At 39.9% G+C, this 24431-nt stretch overlaps 2 protein-coding genes across 9 annotated transcripts in view; both read right to left on the minus strand.

Annotated features, from left to right (window-relative positions):
- The window catches only part of LOC139981377 (helicase domino-like), a 58263-nt gene extending 48677 nt beyond the window's left edge, over positions 1-9586 (minus strand). For all 4 annotated transcript variants that reach the window (XM_071993737.1, XM_071993738.1, XM_071993741.1 and 1 more), the window contains exons 1-8: positions 9376-9586; positions 5999-7020; positions 5088-5205; positions 4429-4593; positions 2872-3071; positions 2244-2429; positions 1166-1306; positions 168-372 (exon numbers count right to left, since the gene is read on the minus strand). In XM_071993737.1, the coding sequence (XP_071849838.1) occupies positions 168-372; positions 1166-1306; positions 2244-2429; positions 2872-3071; positions 4429-4593; positions 5088-5205; positions 5999-6988 (2005 nt within the window). In that variant the 5' untranslated portion in view covers positions 6989-7020; positions 9376-9586. The remainder of the gene's footprint in view (positions 1-167; positions 373-1165; positions 1307-2243; positions 2430-2871; positions 3072-4428; positions 4594-5087; positions 5206-5998; positions 7021-9375) is intronic.
- An 8417-nt stretch (positions 9587-18003) lies between these two features.
- Positions 18004-24431, minus strand: LOC139980466 (uncharacterized). 5 transcript variants are annotated; one of them, XM_071992084.1, is made up of 5 exons: positions 24298-24431; positions 23477-23589; positions 22458-22737; positions 22074-22242; positions 18004-19834 (listed from the first exon to the last, which is right to left on the minus strand). In XM_071992084.1, the coding sequence occupies exons 3-5, from the start codon at positions 22639-22641 to the stop codon at positions 19654-19656; spliced, it is 534 nt and encodes a 177-aa protein (XP_071848185.1). In that variant the 5' UTR covers positions 22642-22737; positions 23477-23589; positions 24298-24431; the 3' UTR covers positions 18004-19653. The 5 variants fall into 5 exon arrangements, with proteins under 5 accessions (XP_071848185.1, XP_071848184.1, XP_071848183.1 ...); XM_071992083.1 differs by lacking the exon at positions 24298-24431 and adding an exon at positions 24102-24120; XM_071992082.1 differs by lacking the exon at positions 24298-24431 and adding an exon at positions 24029-24114.

Genomic DNA, 24431 nt, shown 5'->3' on the forward strand with positions numbered 1-24431 from the left:
AATGTAAACAACAAAACAAGTTACAACTAAATGAACAAACGACGGGACTTTTTATCGTACGTCCTAATGTGACAACATCACTAAATTCTATCCATGCAATATCTCTACTGATATCTGCACTTTTTAAGCTTCTAATGCAATGTTGACTTATCCCTTGAAAAACTCACCAGTCTGTTCAACATCTGATGTTTCCGGACTGGCAGAGTGTGAACCTTGGACAGATCCCTGAACGGAGCCCTTCTCGCTCAAGTTCAACCCCTCGGACAACCAACTAGAATACTTCTCTGTTTGACCAACTATAAAATCCAGCTGCATATCAAGAGCCTTCTTTCTCTTTTCCTCCAATCGACTCTGCTGTTTGTATTGCACAACCTGTCAGGTCACAAACAAAGAGCATGTACAATTAAGCAATATGTAAAGACATTGAAAAAGAAAAGCTTTTGCTCAGTAAGGCAGAAAGAGGGCATAAGGAAGGGCAGAAAGAGGGCAGAAGGAAGGGCAGAAAGAAGGACAGAAAGCTCAGAAGGGCAAGCGCTTCAACAGCCATCACATGGAAGTAAGTAACAAACAATGGTACCCTCAGCAATATCCATGATACACAGAATTTAAAACCTTTGGAGTGGATTAGTTTGGAATTTGTCATCATAAAACAAAATATTTCAATATTTTACACTACAAATTTTTCAAACACCAAAAATATTGAAATATTGGAGAGCCTTGATTTCAATGACAGGAGAAATTTGACAAGTAAATGTGAACCTGAGCACTAAAATGTACATGATGCACAAGCTGAGGGAACATAGCATATTAATTGGTCTAGCATATTAATTTTCTTTCAGAGTCATCTTTCAATGAAGACTACATATGAGGACTTGTGGATCCATATGGAATGAAATATACTTGATTTGGACTCCCACCCGCCCCCCTCTTCCTCATCCCTTTTACTTTATCATCATCATCATCAGACACCTTAACATGGAATTTATACAGGTTGCAACAGCAACAGACATGTAATACAATCTGTGACTTCAGTTGGTTTCCTGAAATTACTATATGAGACTTTAAGCACTTCACTGGTATGAAAAGTTGACCAGTAAAGGGACTCTAAAATAAGCCTCAACAGGTCAAAAGGTGACTTATGAAAAAACAATAAAAAAGGGCTTACTTTTTCAATATTGACCCAAAATTGCTTCACTTCTTTTGCAATGTTACTAGCAATTCTCCTCAGTTTGTTTGCCTCATCTCTCTCAGCCTTGATTTCTTTGGCCTGCTTATCTCTGTGGTAAGCTGCAACTGCCCTGGCCAGCTGAAAAGAAACGCCATAAAGTATATGTCATCATTACATCTACTATCTGTACATTCAAAGAGTTATATGCTGTGACTTGGGTAAGATGCTAAATTAGGCATATGAAATGATTTATTGTGTATAGCAGCTTTCTGTACACTGAACTGTTATATGACTGTTATATGCTGTTATATAAACTGCTATATGACTGTTACATAACTGTTATATGACTGTTATATAACTGTTATATGCTGTACCTTCTGATGAACAAAACAACAAAATTAACCAACCTTGAAAAATGTGTAAACACTAGCTTATTTCTGATTACTCAACATTTACAATCCAACAGAGACAGAAGAGATGTCTATGCAGAAAATTCCCACATGTAAGTTAGCAATTACAATACAAGAGCTTATACCATCAACTATCAAATAAATGAGTAATTTGAAAATGTTAATAATTACATGTAATCAAATACTAACACCATAGCAACATAACACAGCTATAAAGAACGTTGTAAGCAAACTGTCGACTTGAGTTACCGACGGGTAGAAGAGAAAACTTTAATTAAAATGTACAGGTTGCAAGTTTCAGCAGACCCAAACGAAGAATCTGCGATTAAATTTGGTTCCCTGACATTAATATATGAGACTTATAGCACTCCACTGGTGAGAAAATTAACCAGCAAAGAGACTCTAATTAAGCCTCAAGAGCTACTTACTTTACAACAGCCACAATGCTTGCGTTGCATCGTTTGGTGCAACCGATCTAAAACTTTGCATACTCACATGGATAAATCTGGATTCAAACTAAATATTCTATGTGATTTACAAAATTACAATGATTTGGTTACCACTTACTACTAGAAGAGACATACGACATTCTAATCCCATTCGGACAATATTTACGTCTCACACAAATTTGATGCGATAAACAATGTCAAAACGAAATGTCAAACCTTTCTGGCGGCCGCTTTCTTCCACCTTCTTTCCTGAGAGAAGTCTGCTGCCAACCATTGCATCTCATCTAGCAGATAATCCCAGTGAGTTTTGTATCTGGGAGGTTCCTGGACTTTTGGCAGTCTCTTGGCAGACCAAAGCCCTTCCTTTCTTAGTTCTGCAATTCTCTGCATGACTTGAGCTTCCTGTAACAGGAAAGAATTGAGAAACGAACCGATCAAATTTTGTCATAGATCACAGCAATGACGTCTCTGGGCTCATTAACAAAGTATAATAAGCACAAAGGCCGCTCCTGATAAGGACCGTAGGAGAGGCTGAAATCAAACAGGTTACCAACTTTTATTCTCAAAGACCAGAAAACAAATGGAAATAAAGCAAAATGCCACATTTTTCTCTCAGATAGTTCGGCCAAGATGGTTGAAGTTATGTGAGTGAGAGTAAATTGATAACAGAAGGCAGTGAGCAAAGTTAAACTCCAAATGGTTATGAGTCTTCTCTCAGATTGTATATGGTTACAAACACAGATGAGTCAATCTTTAAGAACTTGTACGAGCGCTCTTTCCCAGACGTCAAAAGATAAACACAACCTTCCTAGTTGCGCTTATTCCAGTACACGAGCATGCTCACCTGTTTAGCACGTTCCACAATCATCTCCTGGGAACCAATACTGTAGTCATACACGGCTGATAAAGACTGCTGCCTCGTAGGTAGTCTATCCCTTGACCCTGGACTGAGGGGAGATTTATTTTGCTTAGGGATGGCTCCAGGAGGGATGACCCTTCTTGATGGAGTTGCAGAGACAACCGACAACGGGGTTGATGTAATTCCTTTTAAATGATGCAAAGAATAGGCAGTTGTGAGTGTAAGAGAACATTACTAGCTCATCAACCCACCACATTCAAGAGCAATTTTTTTTCAATTTACCAACGATCATGTTAGCTTCACTTCGTTATTTTCTGTTAAGGGTTATGTCTACCGACTGGTCTTACAGTAACTTGACTTTACGTCTATCTGTTAAATAATGAGACTTTAAACTTGTTATTTCTCATTTTCCTCCAATCGACTCTGTTGTAACTTGTATTGCACAACCTGTCAGGTCACAATCAAAAGAGCATGTACTATTACGCAATATGTAAAAACTGTGAATAAGAAAAGCTATCATCTCAGATGGGCAAGTACTTCCACAGCCATCACTTGGAAGTAAGTAACAATGGTACCCTCAGCAAGATCCATGCAGCACAGAACTTGAAAACTTTGGTGTGGATTTGTTTGGAAATTGTATTCATATTTCAATATTTACAACAAAAATATTCAAATATTGGAGAGCCTTGATTTCAATGTCAGAAGTAATTTGACAAGTAAATGTGAACTTGAGCACAAAAATTCACATGATGTGCAAGCTGACGGAACCTGATTATCAGAAGCAAAGTCTAGCATATTAATTTCCTTTCAAAGAGTCATCTTTCAATAAAGACAATATATGAGGACTTGTGGATACATACTGATGGAAATATACTTGACTTGGAATCCCAACCCCCCCTCCCTTCCCCTCCCTTTTACTTTTGCTTCTTCATCATCACCATCATTATCATCATCAACATCATCATCAGACAACTTAACATGGAATTTATACAGGTTGCAACAGCAACAGACATGTAATACAATCTGTGACTTCAGTTGGTTTCCTGAAATTACTATATGAGACTTTAAGCACTCCACTGGTATGAAAATTTGCCAGTAAAGGGACTCTAAAATAAGCCTCAACAGGTCTACTGTGACCGATGAAAAACAATAAAAAAGGGCTAACTTTTTCAATATTGACCCAAAATAATGGGTTATGTCTACCTACTGGTAGGTACTACAGTAACTTGTATTTTAGTCAATCTGTCAGTAATCAGACTTTTAAGTTACCCCCGAGAAACCATCCAACCTCAAACAGTCATTGCCATTTGTTTTTGCAGATGATTACTGATTAAACACAAAACAAACTTAAATACAAATCCTTATGGGAATAAACTCATTTCTGGATGAAAATTTAAATGCACTAAGATTACCAATTACATATCACTCTCAGACAGAGATACCATAGTACAAAGTACATCAATGCTCTAAATACGACATTAAAAGTCCAACACTTTCTGATGCCTTAGAATGTTTTCTATTTTAAAAGATGCATCGACATACCTGGCGGTGGTGACTTGGCATCTTTCTGTCGTATCCCTGAAGGAAGCTTCAAATGTTGTCCCTGAGGAAGAGGACTACCTTTTGAAGATACCGTCTGACTGTTCTGCATCTTGACGAGAGGAGGACCTCCTTCCATGTCATCGTTGAAATCAAAAGCATCCAAACCTAGAGATTGAAAGGCAGCAGTGATATTAAACGGTTACCCAACCCTCCGAGATGACTAAACCATTCGTTCGAAGACCAGCTTACCCTCAACAGTTGACCACAATGAGGATAAGCAGTCATTCACGAATTGGCCATCCCATGTCTGATCCACAACTCTACCAGATTTTTAATGATGTAAATTTCATCAAAGTTGAACTTGTCTAAACACATTTTGCCAACTGTTAATAGAGTAGGTAACTTATTAGCTTCACATGTTCAGAGATAAGGTCTTGAATATTTCATCTTATGCACTCGTTTTACGAGGAGGCTTCATCGCGGATGGATACTAATACGCTCCAGGGCTACAGTATAACCAGTATACTTACATCAAAACAGTATATAACCAGCACAACCAGTTTATTTAAAACTACATTCACTGCTTTGGTACACCCTATCAAAATGAACTTGAAAGTGTTTTAGAACAGTTGTACCATGTACAGCTTAGTTCCCCTAACCTGCTTTATGATGCGTTCGTTTTCGTGTTCCATCTCCTTCAGAAGTACCACTACTGAAGGAGTGCCGACCAATAGATTCATTCTCACTTTTCCTCCTGGCTGGAGTAGTTCCCTGTGTCTGTGGAGAAATCATGCCAGACTGTGAGGCAGCACTTTTCAATCTGTAGTTAAGCCTACAGATAACAAGTCTCTGTTCCAATATGAGATTGCTGTATGTACATAGTACAAGCTTCTGGTTAACAAAATTCTCTGTACTCCATACAACTCCTGCATGACTGGTTTTCAATTTTAAAGTTATGCTCTATTGGCTCCAATTATAACACGCTGTAGCTTTGAAAGTTTTGTGATTACGTAATCAACCTGCAACAGTCGCAAATCAACCTTGGGCTCTACAATTAGCCTGCATAGCTTCTTAACACCATTAGGCTCTTTGTGTAAACACTGTGGAAATTATGTTCATGTCTACAGTGTAGTTTATCATACAGCGTTCAAACAAAGACCCTCATACTAGAAAAATATGTGGCGGGCGATGCAGATTAATTGGTTAAAAGGGGTCATTTTACGACCAAGGCAAATCAATAATGCAATCTCAAGGAAATTTTCCATGATAGCGTGCTATAGTTGGGGTCTATACAGCAGACCTTTAAACCCTCTTGCTAATGTCATCTATGCCAAGATCAAATATTAGACCAAAAAAATTAAGTAAACATTGCCAGGTGATGTGTAGATTTAAAAGTTAAAGACACATGCATCTGCACTGTATATACCTGTACGTACACACACACATACAAAATACATACACATAAAGTACATACACATACATACAATTTCATATCAAATATGTGGGTAGTAAAGTGACCTGAAAATGGAAAATCTTCAAGCATTTATGGAAAGATACACAATGTACTTACCATCTCTGATGACAAGTTGCTGTATCTGCTTGGTTTTTCTTCAAGTTTGTGCTTTGTGAGGTACGATTCTAATGTTGCATTTGGTACCTTCTTTTTCCACGCTAAATAATCCATCATATTTCCTCCTCTCTGAAGGAAGAAAGACTCTGTCAGCCTCTCCATGTAGGCTGCGTTAATTTTTCTAAGAATTCCTCGTCTCTGCTTGAGGATTTCATTTCGCATACCTCCAATCTGCTCTTGCGATAACTGACTCACATCAGTTGGATTTTGCTGCATTGTTTCAGTTTTCTTTGCGACTATGGAATTGGAATGTGAGGGACTAGCCCGGGCACCTGTACTTATCTTGGGGGATGGGGCATGTGCGGCTACCTTCGCTACTGGACTTTTACGTTCACTTACAGAGAGCTTGCTGCGCGGACTTGACTGTCCAGTGGTGTGGCGTAACACACCACCCTTGATGACCACCGGTGATGTGGCGCTCTGAACAACAGGGACAGACTGTCTGCTGGAGAAGGTAGGTTTGCTATGAGCGAGTTGCTGGAGGGTTGTGTGTTGGCCTCCTGCTACCATGTAGACATTAGGTGGAGCTGATGCTGTTATGTTCTGAACCATCTGGGCAGATGACACCACAATCGGAGCGTGCTGAGTACCTGCAAATGATGACGGTGATACCTGCACATACGACTGGCCTTGCTGTTGAGCTACACCTGCTACAGCCTGAGCCTGTAGTGAAATGGGAGAGGTGGACCCTGACACGATGGCTACACTAGGAGAAACACCCCCAGCAATGTTGGGCGAGACTGCAGTGGCTGCAGATGGTGTCAAGGAGAGTCTCGGCAGGGTCCTTGGTGTCCCAACTGGAACGGACAACACAATATTCTGGGGCGATTGCTGTTGAGACTGTGGATTAAGGTGGGCATATTGCAACAGGATCTGCTGAATCACCTTCTGAGTATTTGCAGAAGTACCGCTCTGCGATGGATCAGACATCCCGCCCTTCGACAGTGTCTTCCACTTGATATCTGAAAGAAACAACAAACAGTGAAAGAGTTATTACGTATACATTTTATATTTCTATAGTATAGGGTATAATCTGCATGGTATTGCACTATTTTGACTATTCAAGTTTCCCTCTATAAATTACATGTTCAATTGCTATAACTAATTAAATTAATTTGTTTAACATTTCACCCACAATATTATAAATGCAATGCCATGCACAGCAAATTATTCACTACAATACTGATAATTCCTATCAGGCTTCGAGAAATATTAGTATAAAGTAGTTTGCCAGTTGGCGAGCATCACTAAAAATCCAAACACAAAATTCATTGCCATTATTTATTATTGGTCTCCATACTGGTAGAATAGTACAAAACTACAACATCAATACTTACTTGCAACAACTATGTTCTAAATGATCCTCTGACGACCCAGTCGCCCCTCTGACTATTTCAATTGACCAACCCAACTCTCCAGTAAATGGCCTAGATGTGTGAGCTGTATATGGTCAAAATATGGCTTCGCAACAATAGCGCTAGCGCAAGGTAGATCTACCGAATAAATATGATGCAAACTAGACACACAATTACTCATAATAATAAAGGCAATACAAATATGAAAGTAGTATCCACCCTGTCCTATAACCTATCTCTTAATGAGATAAACACAGGGTGAACATGCCCTGAGTAAATGTAATGTCTAAGGTAAAAGATATGTATAACTGTTATCAGTATCTTAACTATACACCCTGTCCTATAACCTATCTCTTAATGAGATAAACACAGGGTGAACATGCCCTGAGTAAATGCAATGTCTAAGGTAAAAGATATGTATAACTGTTATCAGTATCTTAACTATCTGCAGACCATGTGGAGAGGAGAGTGAGTGAGTGACCACATGTGTGTCCCTTATATACAAGCCTAGGTACTTTCAATGGTAACCTAATTAGCATGTGTATAGAAACTTTTAAAAGTGCTACTGATGGGGAATTCCATTAATGCAATCTGGATTACTCTAGCCAGAGGCTTATTAGAGGGGGTAAGTAAACAAACGAAGTTCACCAGTATAATATGGTCACTACAACACTATTGCCATCCTGATTTTCATAGCAATCAAGACTGCAAACACTTATACACAATTGTCATTTTGCAAGATTAACTTTTGCCCGAGGTACAAATAAGGTGCCAAAAGGCAGGCTTAGAAAATGCAACATGCCCCATTTAGTGTTTGCACTGACTGCTTGGTGTCCACCTTAAAGTATGGTCGTCGGGTTCTGAAGTGACCCAACTTTTTTGTCATTGATTTGTTTCGCATTTAATTATTCAATTGTGAAAGGTGACTGGTGTAATCTCAACATTACCCAGATTGAAATGGATACATAATCAAGAAGCCCAAATTAAAAGCTTAGCATAGCTGAGAAAACTTTGATTTGATGTTTATAATTTGTTACCAGAGTATTGCAATTTATGGTTGCCACAAACTTAAATCATATCTAGCTCGGACACTTTGCAATACATGTGTCAGTCGACCATTACCCAGACTTGTGTTGTGTAAAAGAGTACAAAGTCCTGTAAAATCAGCAACTAACAAAAAACACATTGAATTTAACACACAAAGAAGCAGCTGCAAATTTAACATGAGTTGCAAAGAAACAAGGGAAGAATGAAATGAGGGTTCATTCACATTGACTCTAGGCCTAGATTAAAGTTTAAATCTCTAGCTTTGAACAGGCAGGGCTTTGATATACAAGTTACAACAAGTGATGTTAACAAGGCCTTCTCACAGGATTTTATAATAGTAAACATCTGGTAATTGGTAACTTGTCATGCTCACACACCCATGCAAGCGTGTACAACTGGAAGTCACTTCCAAGTCCCAGGACACTGAGACATCCCATAAAAGTAACCAAACTAATCTATGGTAATCCAAGTATAAATTGTTGGCAACTTTTCTGTAGCCTAGGAAAATAAGCCTAGCATAAGTAAACTATCATAAGTAATGTGTTAAATGTACGGACTGAGAAAGTGACCGGCACTTCAGTGATAAGTTAGGCTAGCGTAACGTTATGCTTAGGCGCTACGTTAGGCTATGCCCTATAGTAATGCTAGCCCTAAATGAGAAATGTTAGCATAAAATCCTGAGATGACAAAGCTGACCTAGGCCAGGCCTAAGCATATATATTCTGTAGCTCTACCAATCACTTGGCTGACCTCAATTCAAGGTTGGTTAGGCTAGGTTCATGCCTAACATTGATACTGGTATGGCATTCCTCGCATCACTGTATAGTACGGTAATAGTGAATCTTTCCAACAATGCATTGCGCATGGCTAGTATCATGCATGATAAGCCGCCAAATCATCCTACTAAGTCATTACCTAAAATTCACTCAAATCGCACAGCAGTCATCTCATCCACGGACCAAATCCCTCCATCCAAGTCGCATTGTTTATGATGCTTCGTCTGGCAACATTATGTGTAATCCATTTTGGCTCAAATATGAAAAAATACGTGTTTTTTGGAGTGAGAGTCGGCTCATTCACCATCTGCTGACTCCAGTTGGCACGTAACTATTTGCCATACACGCGCACGTAAGTACAACTATACGTAGTTGTCGCACACTATACATGTACTACTGTGTAAGTTTGTAACACCAGTTATGTGTGTTAGAACTATGCATGGCCGGTTGTACGGACTTCGTACATAACGAAACCACACAAAGGGCGTGCTTTAGACGGTGCGCCTGCGCAGTATTATTTTACGGCAGCAACTCCAATACTCCAAAGCCTGGCGTCGAACCTTTTCTTCGTCGGGATAAATTTAAAACTTTATCGTAAAGATATGATTATTTATTAACATTTTGGGTAAAATTGATGGAATATGTTTCAGTTTAGCTAGAGAGGAACACCACCGTCTGTGCATAATTTACGACGTTTATCGGTTAACGGGTGAAGAGGGCAACTTATAAAAAGTTACTTTACCGTGGCAAGGGGGCAAGGGCGGCGGAAGCACTTTTAACCTGGGGGGGGGGGGGCACCGACATCAAAGGGCACTTTGCAGAAATTCGACTGAATGATTGGACGGATGCAGCCTTATATTTAGCACCCTTTATAACTCTTATTGTATTATCTTATTCAGGGGCGGATCCAGGATTTTGAGAAAGGGGGGGCCGACATCCCGATGGTAGCACTTTATTAATCTGCGTCCTGGGGAGGGGTCTAGGGGAGGGGCCCCCTCCCCGTTGGAAATTTTTGGTTAATTGTGAGTGCTTAGATGCAAAATAGTGAAACATTTCGCCAAAAACTAGAAAACCAGAAACGTTGCAGACACGCTTTTTTGTGCACATATTTTTTCTCGATAGACACATATTTAAGAACGCTCAACAGTGCATGTACAATGCATACACTATTATTGCGTCGATTCGTTTTTTCTTTTGCGCGAAAATTATGACGCCAGATTCACCCCAAGAAAAACATAAAACAAGACATGTTCAATGAGATAATTATGATATACTTATTAATAAAAGGGGGGTGTAGGCGGTTTTACACTATCTAACGCAACAAATTTGATTTGCCGACGGATCTGGAAGTGGTGACTGAAATGGGGGAGGGGTCTAAGGGGAGGGGGTGTCCCCTCCCCTTTGGAAAATTTTTAGTTTTGAAACGTCCTCAGATGCAATCTGGTGCATATTTTAAGTCAAATTTGATTTGCCTACGGATCTGTAAGTGGTGACTGAAATGGGGGAGGGGTCTAAGGGGAGGGGGTGTCCCCTCCCTTTTAGAAATTGTTTAGTTTTGAAACGTCCTCAGATGCAATCTGGTGCATATTTTAAGTCAAATTTGATTTGCCTACGGATCTGTAAGTGGTGACTGAAATGGGGGAGGGGTCTAAGGGGAGGGGGTGTCCCCTCCCTTTTGGAAATTTTTTAGTTTTGAAACGTCCTCAGATGCAATCTGGTGCATATTTTAAGTCAAATTTGATTTGCCTACGGATCTGTAAGTGGTGACTGAAATGGGGGAGGGGTCTAAGGGGAGGGGGTGTCCCCTCCCTTTTGGAAATTTTTTAGTTTTGAAACGTCCTCAGATGCAATCTGGTGCATATTTTAAGTCAAATTTGATTTGCCTACGGATCTGTAAGTGGTGACTGAAATGGGGGAGGGGTCTAAGGGGAGGGGGTGTCCCCTCCCCTTTGGAAATTTTTTAGTTTTGAAACGTCCTCAGATGCAATCTGGTGCATATTTTAAGTCAAATTTGATTTGCCGACGGATCTGGAAGTGGTGAATGAAATGTGGGAGGGGTCTAAGGGGAGGGGGAAAATTTTTAGTTTTGAAACGTCCTTAGATGCAATCTGGTGCATATTTTAAGTCAAATTTGGCACCGTAGAAAGAACCGATCGTTGAAATAGTGAAACTTCGTGATGAAAATGTTCAGAAAACTTTCCGGTAATGAGAAATAACAACATTCATTGATATACAAGCGAGAAACGTTAAAAATTGTGTACAATTCGTGAGCCGTGCCCTTAAGTTTTCCACGGACAAAGTTTTCCATTCTGAACAGAGGATAATAACAACACGTTGCACACGATAGCACGACTCATGGGCTACGGCCTATACGGAAGCCTTTAATTCCATTTCTTTCACTGAGTTGCCGGCGATTCTGGCACTCGCTTAGCTGAGCCTGGCTACAGTAGCTATACTGACGGCCGTGACATTATCAGTTATTTGCCGACTGGATTGGTGAATGAGTTTATCAGATGAAGAACTGGAAAATCGAAATAACCGATAAAGAAGCTCCGTTCTCCTTTTCTCTATTCAGCTTTCCTTCTTTCTTCCCCTTCCGCTCTCTTCACCTTTTCTCCTTTTGCCGACAGACCCAAAATTTGCCGACAGCGACCAAATTATTATATACACTACCCACCCCCCCCCCCGCTCGGTACGCCCCTGCACGCGGAATTATCCAAACTGTTTCCAAAAGAACCGATTCTAGCCTATACAAAAGGGCCCAAAATCTCAAAGGTTTACTTGTTAACTCAAGGTTTCATACTAACGAAGAATCAGCTGACTCTCAAGGTTCACATGTCACGAAACTCTTTTAGATGCTCTTATAGCTGCACTATGAGTCCATAAAAACTCGTGCACAGAAAATAGATGCATTTTGAGAACGAGACGCCCAGGCCGAATATAAAATATTCAAAGGCTACTACTGATGAAGCTCCTCCTATAAAGTTTGAGAGCAGAAACCGGTCTAGTTGGTCATAAGAACCTACACTAGTCTCTCCTACTATTAACAGTACACTCAATTCACCTAATAGGTGCAATTATGTTTCACCACGAGGAGCATGCTATAAGTTCATGTTCCTTGGGCCCTCCCTTAAAAATACTTCAGGTTCTTGGCGACTACGTTGCGTTGGATAGTGTAAAACCGCCTACACCCCGTTTCATTCAGATAATTATGATATACTTGCTAACTGTGCATTGATTTTCCCTGACAGTAATAGTCAGCACTATAGTACTGAGCCGTATCTAATTAATACGTGATGTCGCGTAGGCCTGGTAATTGCCTTAGTTTCAAATTTGGAATAAAAACGATCGCGTTTCAGGGAAGAGCAGCTGGATATATATTAGGCTTTTCTTTCACCAAGTTATGCCTATTAGGAATTTGAAGTAGTCCCACATAAAAAAAAACGCAACTGATTTCCAAAAAGGGGGGGCCGGGGCCGGGTCGGCCCCCCTGGATCCGCCCCTGTTATTTGCGTATACACATCACTCCATCAACGCCCCCCCCCCCTTCAAGGAAAATATGCATACTAGCACTGCAATATCCAATGTGCAAATTGGAAAAAAAGGAACAAGTTTTCTTTTGAGACAAAATGAGGTGAAATCATGCTAGTTGCTAATGTAGGAATCTTCCGAATGAGAGTTTATTTCTTGTTAATATCTTAACAAATTGTTTCCATTCGAAATAACTTTGAGTTTGACCCACAGAAATTCATTAAAAGTCAGGGGCGTAGCCAGGATTTCCGAAGTTGTATGCACGACTATCTGAGCGGAGCGCCACCATTGGTTGGCGCGGAGCGTACAAGAAAAAAATTGGTTTTACAAACCCCTCAGATGGCCGGAAACGGCCATTCCTGAGTGTTCATTCTGGTTCCCTGGCCTCTTGCTAACTTGAGACACCTCAATTTTTATGTAGAAAAAGGGCACATTTTTAACCTGAGAAAAAGTGGGGGGCACGTGCCCCCTGTGCCCCCCCAGTTCCGCCGCCCTTGCAAGGGGGTTATCATGCATAACCAGCAACACATGACCTTGCCGTCAACTTCATTGACGTGCTCAAAGGCTACCCCACCACACCTACCTTCTACCGTAAGTAAGTGGAGAATGGTTCATTCGGAGGATTGTAGTAGTTTTCAACCTCAAGTAAATGAGTTATTGTTGCTAGCGCAACCATGCGTTTGGACATAATTATAGACATAATTTATACTCCTCGGAATCTAATTCTGGGAAGAACCTCAGACAGATTCCCCTGCCCTCCCGAGCCCTGCGGTGGGGCTTAAATCTGTGTGAACGATCCCATGGCCACACCCTCAGCTTAATGACATATTTCATTCACCAAGATTTCCTTTACATTAATGCGCCACATATTGAAATTTATATTTAGTGCTTTAACTCAATCCCTCTTTGCACGCTATACCTCACACCCTGCATATGCCAGGCTCTCTATAGTATACATTCCGGTTCAACTAAACTTTCACTGCCTCGATAGTTGCTTCTGATATGTAAAAAACTGATGGACCTAGTTCAAATTAAGACTGAAAAACCAAGTTAAAGATATGCTGTATCAGCCACAATTGGCAAATATGCCAGATATTCAAATACGGTCACCTTTAGTCAAAATTCTTAAGCTGTTTTTATGACAACCTTTGAGGAAATTTTCCTTACTGGGACAAGCGGACATCTTGTGTGTTCCTTAAAAATGTCTGAGAACAATTTGGAGAATACAGACCTCAGTTCAGGAAACTATTGCTAGAAAACTTCTAGCAATTATAACGTGCTATAATTTGGGGCCTATACTGACTATCTGTCAGTCGGGTGAAATTAAGACTCCGCCCGCCCACATCTGAAATCCGGCTCACGCCACTGGCAAAGGCGTACGAGGCGGGGGGGGGGGGCAGGGGGGGGGCAGACTTCCCCCCAAATTTCCAGAGGACAAGAAATTCGGGCAAAATTCCTGAAAAATTCGGGCAGCCTAAGAGGAGAAAAATATATATATATATATATATATATATATATATATATATATATATATATATATATATATATGTATATATATATATATATATATATATTTTTTTTTCTCCTCTTAGGCTGCCCAAATTTTCAGGACTTTTGTCCGAATTTCTTGTCCTCTGGAAATATATATATATAAATATGCAGTAGCTTGCCCGAATCTTTTTCAAATTTTTGGCCGACAATTCCATGATTTTCTTTTTTTAGCATCATGATGCCCGAATATTTCCGTGTAACACCACCGTAAGCGCAGTTCATCTGGGCTACCACGCTTTTTGCACGATCAATTTTTTTTTCTAACTAGTCAATTGTATACCTGGACCAAGGGCGGCGGAACCGGGGGGGGCACAGGGAGCACGTGCCCCCCCCTCCCCCACTTTTCCTCAGGTTAAAAATGTGCCTTTTTTCTACATAAAAATTGAGGTGCCTCAAGTTAGCAAGAGGCCAGGGAACCAGAATGAACACTCGGGGAGGGCCGTTTCCGGCCATCTGAGGGGTTTGTAAAACCAAAAATTTTCTAGTACGCTCCGCGCCAACCGATAGTTGCGCTCCGCTCAGATAGTTGTGCATACAGTACAACTTTGCAAATCCTGGCTAAGTGCATGACTTTCAATGAATTTCTGTGGGTCTAACTCCAAGCTATTTCGAATGGAAAATATTTGTTAAGATATTAACAAGAAAAAAAAAACTCTAATTCGGAAGATTCCTACATTAGCAACTAGCATGATTTCACTTCATTTTGTCTCAAAAGAAAACTTGTTCCTTGTTTCCCAATTTGCGCATTGGATATTGCAGTGCTAGTATACGTATTTTCTTTGAGGGGGGGGGGGGTTGTTGATGGAGTGATGTGTATACGCAAATAAGATAATATAATAAGAGTTATAAAGGGTAATAAATATAAGGCTGCATCAGTCCAATCGAATTTCTGCAAAGTGCCCTTTGATGTCGGTGCCCCCCCCCCAGATTAAAAGTGCTTCCGCTGCCCTTGACCTGGACATCCCAACATGAGTGTATATAAGAAACATTTTCTTTTTCATGGATGGTGGGGGGGGGGGGGGGGAGGAGTGCCTACAAGCCTAGAAGTACAGGTTTATCATATTCTTTGTTATATTTTATACTTTTTTGTGAGACAAATTGCAGTCTCACCCGACACAGCGACAGGGGGCAAATGCATGATAAGCCCCCCCCCCCCCCCAATATTTACCAAGGCTCCGAAACGTGCATCTGCCCATTTTTCAATGCATACTTGTCGATCTGTCCGATGTACACGTATACTATGTAGGCGTAGTAATTTTAGTAATTGCTGGGGGACCCTGGTCCCTCGGACCGTCCCCTGGCTATAGACCACATTGTCACCCCAACCGCGTCTTCACGCCCCGTGAAAAGTGGAAGCAGTTAGTGTGAGTACCAGTAAGCGTAACACAACTTCGTCTTAGGCCAATGACTTGCCTCATTTCAGCCAGTTCTCCAACATCCCCTTACTTAGTGGCGGAGCGTCCATATATACAGTCAGGGGGCGGATCCCCCCCCCCCCCTCCTGACGGACTCAAATGGACTGCTGGCGCCCTTTTCAGCTTTTCACTACTTTTAACTTATTCGCGATTATTGACTATTTTATTGCGCTCTCATATACCTATTGACATTTGTCATATTCTGTTGGTGTAATTTTCCGACAAAATGGTGACGACACCTATTTATTCTCCGTTTATCTGCAAATTAGCAAGGCCCGGAAAGGGTCATTTCCTGCAATCTAGGGAGTAACTTTACTCAAAAATTTTCTGTACGCTCCGCGCCAACCTGTGGTGGCGCTCCGCTTAGATAGTGTCGAAAGCGCCCCTACAGACCATTCTTGCCCCCCCCGACCAATACCCCTAGCTCCGCCGCTGCCCTTACTACACTCAAAAACATCTTTGCGAGTACACTACGAGTAATAGCTACTCTCTTAAAACACCATCGAATATACAAATTACAATGTTTTTACAGACTTTTACGTGCAATCTGAGAAATTGCAGGCTTGAGACCCATATTTTAGGGCTAGGTATTCGCAGCATAAAACACTCGGGAAGTGCCGTTTCCGGCTATCTTGGGGTTTGAAAAAACCCAAAATTTTCTTGTACGCTCCGCGCCAACCGATGGTGGCGCTCCGCTTAGATAGTCTCCACACATTAGCCCCCCCAATAATTTTTACGTTCCGCCGCGCCTGACGCTACGCGCCAACTGATGGTGGCGCTCCGCTTAGATAGTGTCACGGGAACTTTCGGGCACAAAAATTTCTGCCCCCCAAACTGAAATGGTTCCGTACGCCTATGGCCACTGGTCAATTTAATGCACCCCGCAAATCTGAAAACCCTATACGCGTACCGACCACAGATGCGTGGCTGAAATGCAGAGAATATTGTCTCTGAACCACCGGATATTTACGGTGGGCACCAGTGGCATACGTAGGCCTTCATACGTACGACTTCAATATGGTCTTACACCTATGAGTAGTTTCATGAAAGAAAAAAAAAGAAACCTCCGAACCCCAACGCGGCATGGTACAATTTTATCCTCGGGTTTGACTTAAAAATATCTTAATAAATATAATTTGCACTACCCCCTAGTCTTGCTTAAAGGTTTGTTTTTGTAAACTGAATATAGTGGAAATCCTGCAGAAAATTGTCCAAACTTGAGGGGCGTGGGGGTATTGAAGGTTTTGATTCCATATGTGAGGAATGACTACATTGGTTTTGAATAAAAAAAGGCGTCTAAACTGTAATATATGACATACTTTTGAAAGTTGAGGACTGAACAGAAGAGCTATCACTCTCTAACAGAGGGCGACATGGCAAAAAGGTAAGTTTCGTTAGCTTACATACATAACATGGCGAGGTACGATAGGGTACCATGGGGAGGGGCAAGGGAAGAAAGGTTCTGCAATGAAGGTAGACAGTGCAGCGGTTTAAAAATTTGAGCAAGAAACATCAGGTTTTCTTTCTTAAAAAATTCAAATTCGCTGAGTGCAATTCCTTCTTTGTGTTTGGTATTTCTGTTTGGTGTTATTTGTGTTTGGTATTTCTGATTTGAGGGTGAGTTGCTGATTTGTGTTTGACTCTTTCCTTTCACCATTTCCTATCAACCTCATTAGCCATATATGACTGACCTTGAGCAGTAGCGTAACCACGAGAGCGGGAAGGTCTACCACACAACTTAAATATGTCAGCCCACAAACCACCCCCTCCCCACCCCTCTCCACAAAAAAACCCCATAAATCAGGAAATGTTTTTCTTTTAGAAAAAAGGTCATTCCTACCCCTCCCCCCTTCAAAAAGCATTGGCCCCTCCAAAGTTATGTCAAATGGAAAGCTTTTGGGGAAAGATCCAGGATTTTAAATTGGAGTGGGTATGGCCCTGAAGTCCTAAGTTAAGCGGGGTAGGGTCAGAGGGGTTCTCCCCAGGAAATATATAAATTTTGACAAGAAATAGTACATATACCCCCCCCCCCCCTCCCCAACAGTATTTGGGAAACTGGCCAGATACTCCGGGTACACTCTCTCCATTGGCATAGCAGTGGCCGGTGTGAAAATTACACATCTCATAATTCTCTGGATACTAGTCAATCAGAGAAGGATCATGTTAGCCAGTGTTAATTCGCTATTTTAACATGAATAAGGCTTCTGGTGGAGTACTGTTGATGTGGGCTTTGTTGACCATTTATGTATGAAGATGTTAGAACAAAAGGAGAAAGACTCAGCTATTCTCATTAACATTTTCTATTGACCCTTACTTCCATCAGGTATTCATTCATAGCTGATGGGTCATTTTTCATCATGCAACCCATCTACTTCCCACGCTTTAAGAAAGAAATTACAGAATTTTCATTTACTTATTATTGCATGTTACTGTATGATATTTTTTTTCATCTTATATATCACAATGTTAAACATTACATGGCTTATGTTGTCAAGTTACCATCGTTCCCATTAGAAACCCCTCTAGCCAATTAATGACACTGTTACGCATAAAATCTTAAACTATTTTATGCTGAAAAACTCATCTGCATTCATGAGCCTATAGGTAAAATAAACTACACATATTTGGTAAGTACCCGTCTTTTCATAAAAAATATAAAAAATACATCAACCAGTGGTATAACTAGGCTTCTTTTTTAGGGGAGGGAGGAGGCAAGGCTTTATCAAAGAGTGGGGGAGGCAGGCTGAACTGATTTTCTAAATTAAAAACAAACAAACATTTCACTCACAACTTTTGCCGGGTTGGGCCAGTCAAATATTTGAGGGGGGCTTGCCTTATTCCCTGTCCCCCATCAACGCTAATCATATGGAACCTACCATCACTTTCTTAACAGTATCCCTACTATGCACTAGCTGTAATTGTGATATACAATCTAAATGCAAGTGAAATTGTACCTTTCTTGGTGAAATGAATCACTTCATATCATTACAACATCTTACTGGATACTTGAGTATATCTGGCCAGAATGTTTTTTCTTAAACTTGTTATATCATAACACAAATAATCCCATTTGTCAGCAGGGTTGCAATGAGTCTCTTTCCATCAGAGATATGAGGGTTCATGTATGCTCTGACTGTTTGTTAACAATAGTGCTTCCTTCAAGACAAATGCTTGCATATTACGCAAAATGTCGACACACAGAGAAATGCAGTCATGGTAAACAGAATGGTCAAAGCCACACTTTTAACCCCGCTGGGACCAAGGGTTAAAGTGACTGTGGGCCAATGGTGAAAGCCACACTTCCAACCCTGCTGGGAGCAACCGTAAAAGTAACTGTGGGCCAATGGTCAAAGCCATTCTTCTAACCCCACTGGAAATGGTAAATGTGACGGTGGGCCACTTGCCAAACAACATCCTTAAATCTCTGAGAAAAATATGTCAAGATCCGTGTTTTCAACATTTAGTAGCACCCAGTAAATCAACCATTCTCTTTACAAAATTCTTCTTCAAAGAAACGAAACAAAGCTCAAACCTTGTTACATTACTGTCATGATAGTTCTGTACATTGACAAGAATTAGTACGCGATGGATCAGAAAATACCAAATGCCTCCTGGTTACACTCGTGTGGCCTCTAGTTTTCAAATAGCCTGTGAAGCCAGGGACACTGTTCCTGGAGACCTGGAAATCATATAATTTTTCACCCATTCAGGTGATATATGGATTTACTTTTCAAGACAGTCCTGATATCCAGGCTTACTGTATTCTCATAAAATATCCGTCACCACTGATATATTTCTATTCCCTTGAAGAACATCTTTCAAAAGAAGTTTGGTGGTGATTTTGTGCTGTTTGCTTCATCCATCTTCTTCTTACTGTTTTGGCTGAGCCATTAAGGCAAGAGCTCTTTCTAGGGTTGGTTTCACGTTCCTGTTTCTCCTTCCTTGGTTTCATTTCCCTTTCTGCTGCTTCCACCTAGCACCCACTCCTCTGGAATTTTTTGAGACGGTAGCACTTCAACATACGATTCTGACAGCTGGGCCACTGATATCCGAGGATATTCGATGTAACTTATCTTTCTGGCTGATCCACTCTCTTCCAATCTATTGAAATAAGTGAAATTTTTAAGCATAGTTACACAAATCAGAGTAAAGTGGTATAAACTTATGACACACTTTTATAAGCATATATTTCCTATTAAAATTTAGAGCAAAGGAATTAGTTCCCAAACCGAAAGCAACATGGTTGTTGCCCTGACAATGTTAGCCTCATGTTTCATTCATGCAGCAATCTATATTGTTAGTCTGTTATTTAATCAGTGTACATGCTTAATATCTTGCTTTGCCATTTCTCACTACTGTTTCACTGTGCCATGAGCATCTTTTTGACAGATACCAGTGCATAAGACATGTTCATTATTATTATCATTATTATTATTACAAGAACAGCAAAATGTGCTCCATTATCTGTCTGTTCCATATAGCCACACCACTGATTACGAGTCTGTTGCATATAAACACACCACTGATTATGAGTACGTCTGTTGCATATAACAACACCATTGATTACCAGTTAGTTGCATATAACCACACCATTGATTTCGACTCTGTTGCTTATAAACACACCATTGGTTATGGGTCTCTTGCATATAAACACACCATTGATTACAAGTCTCTTGCATATAACGACACCATTGATTACCAGTTAGTTGCATATAACCACACCATTGATTACGAGTCTGTTGCTTATAAACACACCATTGGTTATGGGTCTCTTGCATATAAACACACCATTGATTACAAGTCTCTTGCATATAACGACACCATTGATTACCAGTTAGTTGCATATAACCACACCATTGATTACGAGTCTGTTGCTTATAAACACACCATTGGTTATGGGTCTCTTGCATATAAACACACCATTGATTACAAGTCTCTTGCATATAACGACACCATTGATTCCCAGTTAGTTGCATATAACCACACCATTGATTACGAGTCTGTTGCTTATAAACACACCATTGGTTATGGGTCTCTTGCATATAAACACACCATTGATTACAAGTCTCTTGCATATAACGACACCATTGATTACCAGTTAGTTGCATATAACCACACCATTGAATACAAGTCTGTTGCACATAACCACACCACTGATTATGAGTCTGTTGCATATAACCATCCCACTGATTATGAGTCTGTTGCATATAACTATCTCACTGATTACGAGTATCTTGCATATAACCACACCATTGATTACGAGTCTGTTGCACATAACCACACCACTGATTATGAGTCTGTTGCATATAACTATCTCACTGATTACGAGTATCTTGCATATAACCACACCGTTGATTACAAGTCTGTTGCACATAACCACACCATTGATTACGAGTCTGTTGCACATAACCACACCATTGATTACAAGTCTGTTGCATATAACCACACCATTGATTACCAGTTAGTTGCATATAACCACACCATTGATTACAAGTCTGTTGCATATAACCACACCATTGATTACAAGTCTGTTGCATATCTGATTATGAGTCTGCTGCACATAACCACACCATTGATAACAAGTCTCTTGCATATAAACACACCATTGATTACCAGTTAGTTGCATATAACCACACCATTGATTACCAGTCTGTTGCATAAAACCACACCGTTGACTATGGGTCTCTTGCATATAAACAAACCATTGATTACCAGTCTGTTGCATAAAACCACACCATTGATTACAAGTCTGTTGCATATAACCACACCATTGATTACGAGTCTGTTGCATATAACCACACCATTGATTACGAGTCTGTTCCATATAACCACACCATTCATTACGAGTCTGTTGCACATAACCACACCACTGATTATGAGTCTGTTGAGTATAACCATCTCACTGATTATGAGTCTGTTGCATATAACCACACCATTCATTACGAGTCTGTTGCACATAACCACACCACTGATTACGAGTACGTCTGTTGCATATAAACACACCATTGATTACGGGTCTGTTGCATATAACCAAACCATTCATTACGAGTCTGTTGCACATAACCACACCACTGATTATTCTGTTGCATATAAGCACACCACCGATTATAGGTCTCTTGCATATAAACACACCATTGATTACAAGTCTGTTGCATATAAACACACCATTTATTACCAGTCTGTTGCATATAACCACACCATTGATTACAAGTCTGTTGCACATAACCACACCACTGATTATGAGTCTGCTGTGTATAACCACACCATTGATAACAAGTGTCTTGCATATAAACACACCATTCATTACAAGTCTCTTGCATATAAACACACCATTGATTACCTTTCCCTGCCCAGTAATGAGTCAAGCTGACATTTATGTCCATTGTCACTGTGGCAGTTGAGTAATAACCTCATTAAATTTCCTTCAGTCTTTTCAATGTAAGATGGCCACTGATGTTCCCTCCAGTTAACACTGTTGCCATCTTTACTTAGTTCTGTCCACTGCTTCTCTGTACAAAAAGAAAGATAGAAGAGGAAACAAAAATATCAAAAAAGTCACTAATCACAGAAATTTGCAACAACGATATTTTCCATGTCTTTCCCTTAAGGTATAAAAGTCTAATAACAAATCATATCAGCATCAGTAAGTGTCATACATCAGCAGCCAACAACAGAAGGATTTAAATAAAGGTGGATTTAGTTTGAATGCCACTTATTAACTTGCCTGTTTTAATCCAATTGCTCCTGTCTTTCACATTTTCCTCATTTGAGTTATTATTTATGTTCACATCATTTGGATTCCTTCTCTGTTTCTTCTCTCCTAGTTGGTCTGCCATCTCAGAATTTTGCTCACCTCTGTGGTTTGTTGTCTCATCAACGACATGCTCCCTTTTACGATTTCTTTCCATCTCTCATAGTTTTGTTTTCTCGATGTATCTTCTTAAAATCTGTTTTTTTCTTTTATACTTGAGGATTTGATATTAGGATCTCTTGAGGTGAAAGTCCTGATATATGAAGCAAAGTTGGTAAAAGTCAGGAATTAAGCAGCCTGCATTGACTGGAATGAAAGGTAATTTTAGAAGCTTTGTGGGAAAAGATGAGTTTTGAATATCTATATAAAAACTTGGTTACAATATGATCTTTTGTATACATGAGGAAAGTAAATCATGCCTGGTCAGAAGATATTCATGGCCATAAATAAAGACATCAAAATAGTAAATTACTTTATAATCACTATGTCAATAGTTCTTTCACCTGACACTACTATTTGAAAATTGTCACTGGAAGACTTAACTTCTCTATGAGTGCAAATATTCTGAGGGTGACTGCAAAATATTATAAAATGTTCAGTCTATGTGGATTGGTTTATTTCTGAGTAACGATGTAGATCATCGAGAACACAATTTTGTGTCTAATTCTTCAAGAAAATTAACTAAAGTTAGAAACATTAAATCATTGAATAACTTATCTCATTGGTTCAGGTATCATTTTCATAACATCAAGTTATTTCTAGAAAATAATTAGTTATCAAAATTTTTGTGTAGCAGTTTTGAAGGTTTTGTCTCTTATGAAGTACTAGGCTTCTGGTGCAGAACTGCTATACATCTTTGCATTTGCATAGCAATTTGCCAATTTTGCGATACTATACCAGATAAATTATTCACTGATTCCTTATATGAAAATTAGAACTAAACAAATTAATAAATTGCACATCAACATTATAGGTGACAAATTTGGCATTACCTTTGTTATATTAAAATTTGTTCTTGATAAAAGTTGTATAATATGCCTACACCCGGAATTAGATGATTCAGACTGGCAACAATAGTTCTTTATTAAAGCACTGAAGATCACATCTGGTGACAAAATATATTCAAATAAGAGTGAAAAACATTTGAGTGAATGCCATTACTTTTAGGTACGATTTCAATGCTTGCCAGAACGACTTTAGCAATTTGTAATTGTAGGTGATTAGTGTAACCATCTGTATGGACATGCATTTAGTGGTTCTTTTCTTTAGTATGAGAGTCGATATATAATACTCTACATAGCAACCTCATATAGGACTACAGTACTGCTTATTCAATTACTTTGGAAATAGAGCCTGACTGAGGCTAGGCTAAGAGCAGAAACCAAAAGTTCAACAGGGCATAGGTACATGTACTAATACTAATAATATTAATAGCCTAGGCTACAGCTAATGAAAAGGATTTTATTTGTGGTTACGCTTTAATTCTTAGCAGGTTACTGATATACTCAAACAGAAGCATATTTAATCGTGGAAATCAGACGAACTGAAGTGTAACGAGTCCTCTTCGACTGAAAGATGAGTTATGATCGAGCTGTTGCTAATGCTACTTGTACTTACGCATGTTTTCACGTGTGTAAGTGGGACGTTAGGACTAGCCTATATGTATGTAGCAGAAGCCGTGATTACGCAATACCATGTTCTGGTAACAAACGTGCATGCACCAGTCCCACGTTCGAACATAATGTGATTGTGATTCTTATCTTAGTTGAACATGTTAGTCAAAATATATGCCTATTTGGCCGCTATTTCATACAGGAGTACATTCGATGCCTTCCTACATCTCTGTCAGTTGTGTCTCGGTTACTCGTTAAACTTTCAGGCAAAGCCTAGCCTAATGTAGCCAATGCCCTAACTTATGGTAAGGTCTAGGACTACAACTTACAACTA

This window comes from Apostichopus japonicus, chromosome 15 (genome assembly GCF_037975245.1).
Source record: "Apostichopus japonicus isolate 1M-3 chromosome 15, ASM3797524v1, whole genome shotgun sequence".
Lineage (NCBI taxonomy): Eukaryota > Metazoa > Echinodermata > Holothuroidea > Aspidochirotida > Stichopodidae > Apostichopus > Apostichopus japonicus.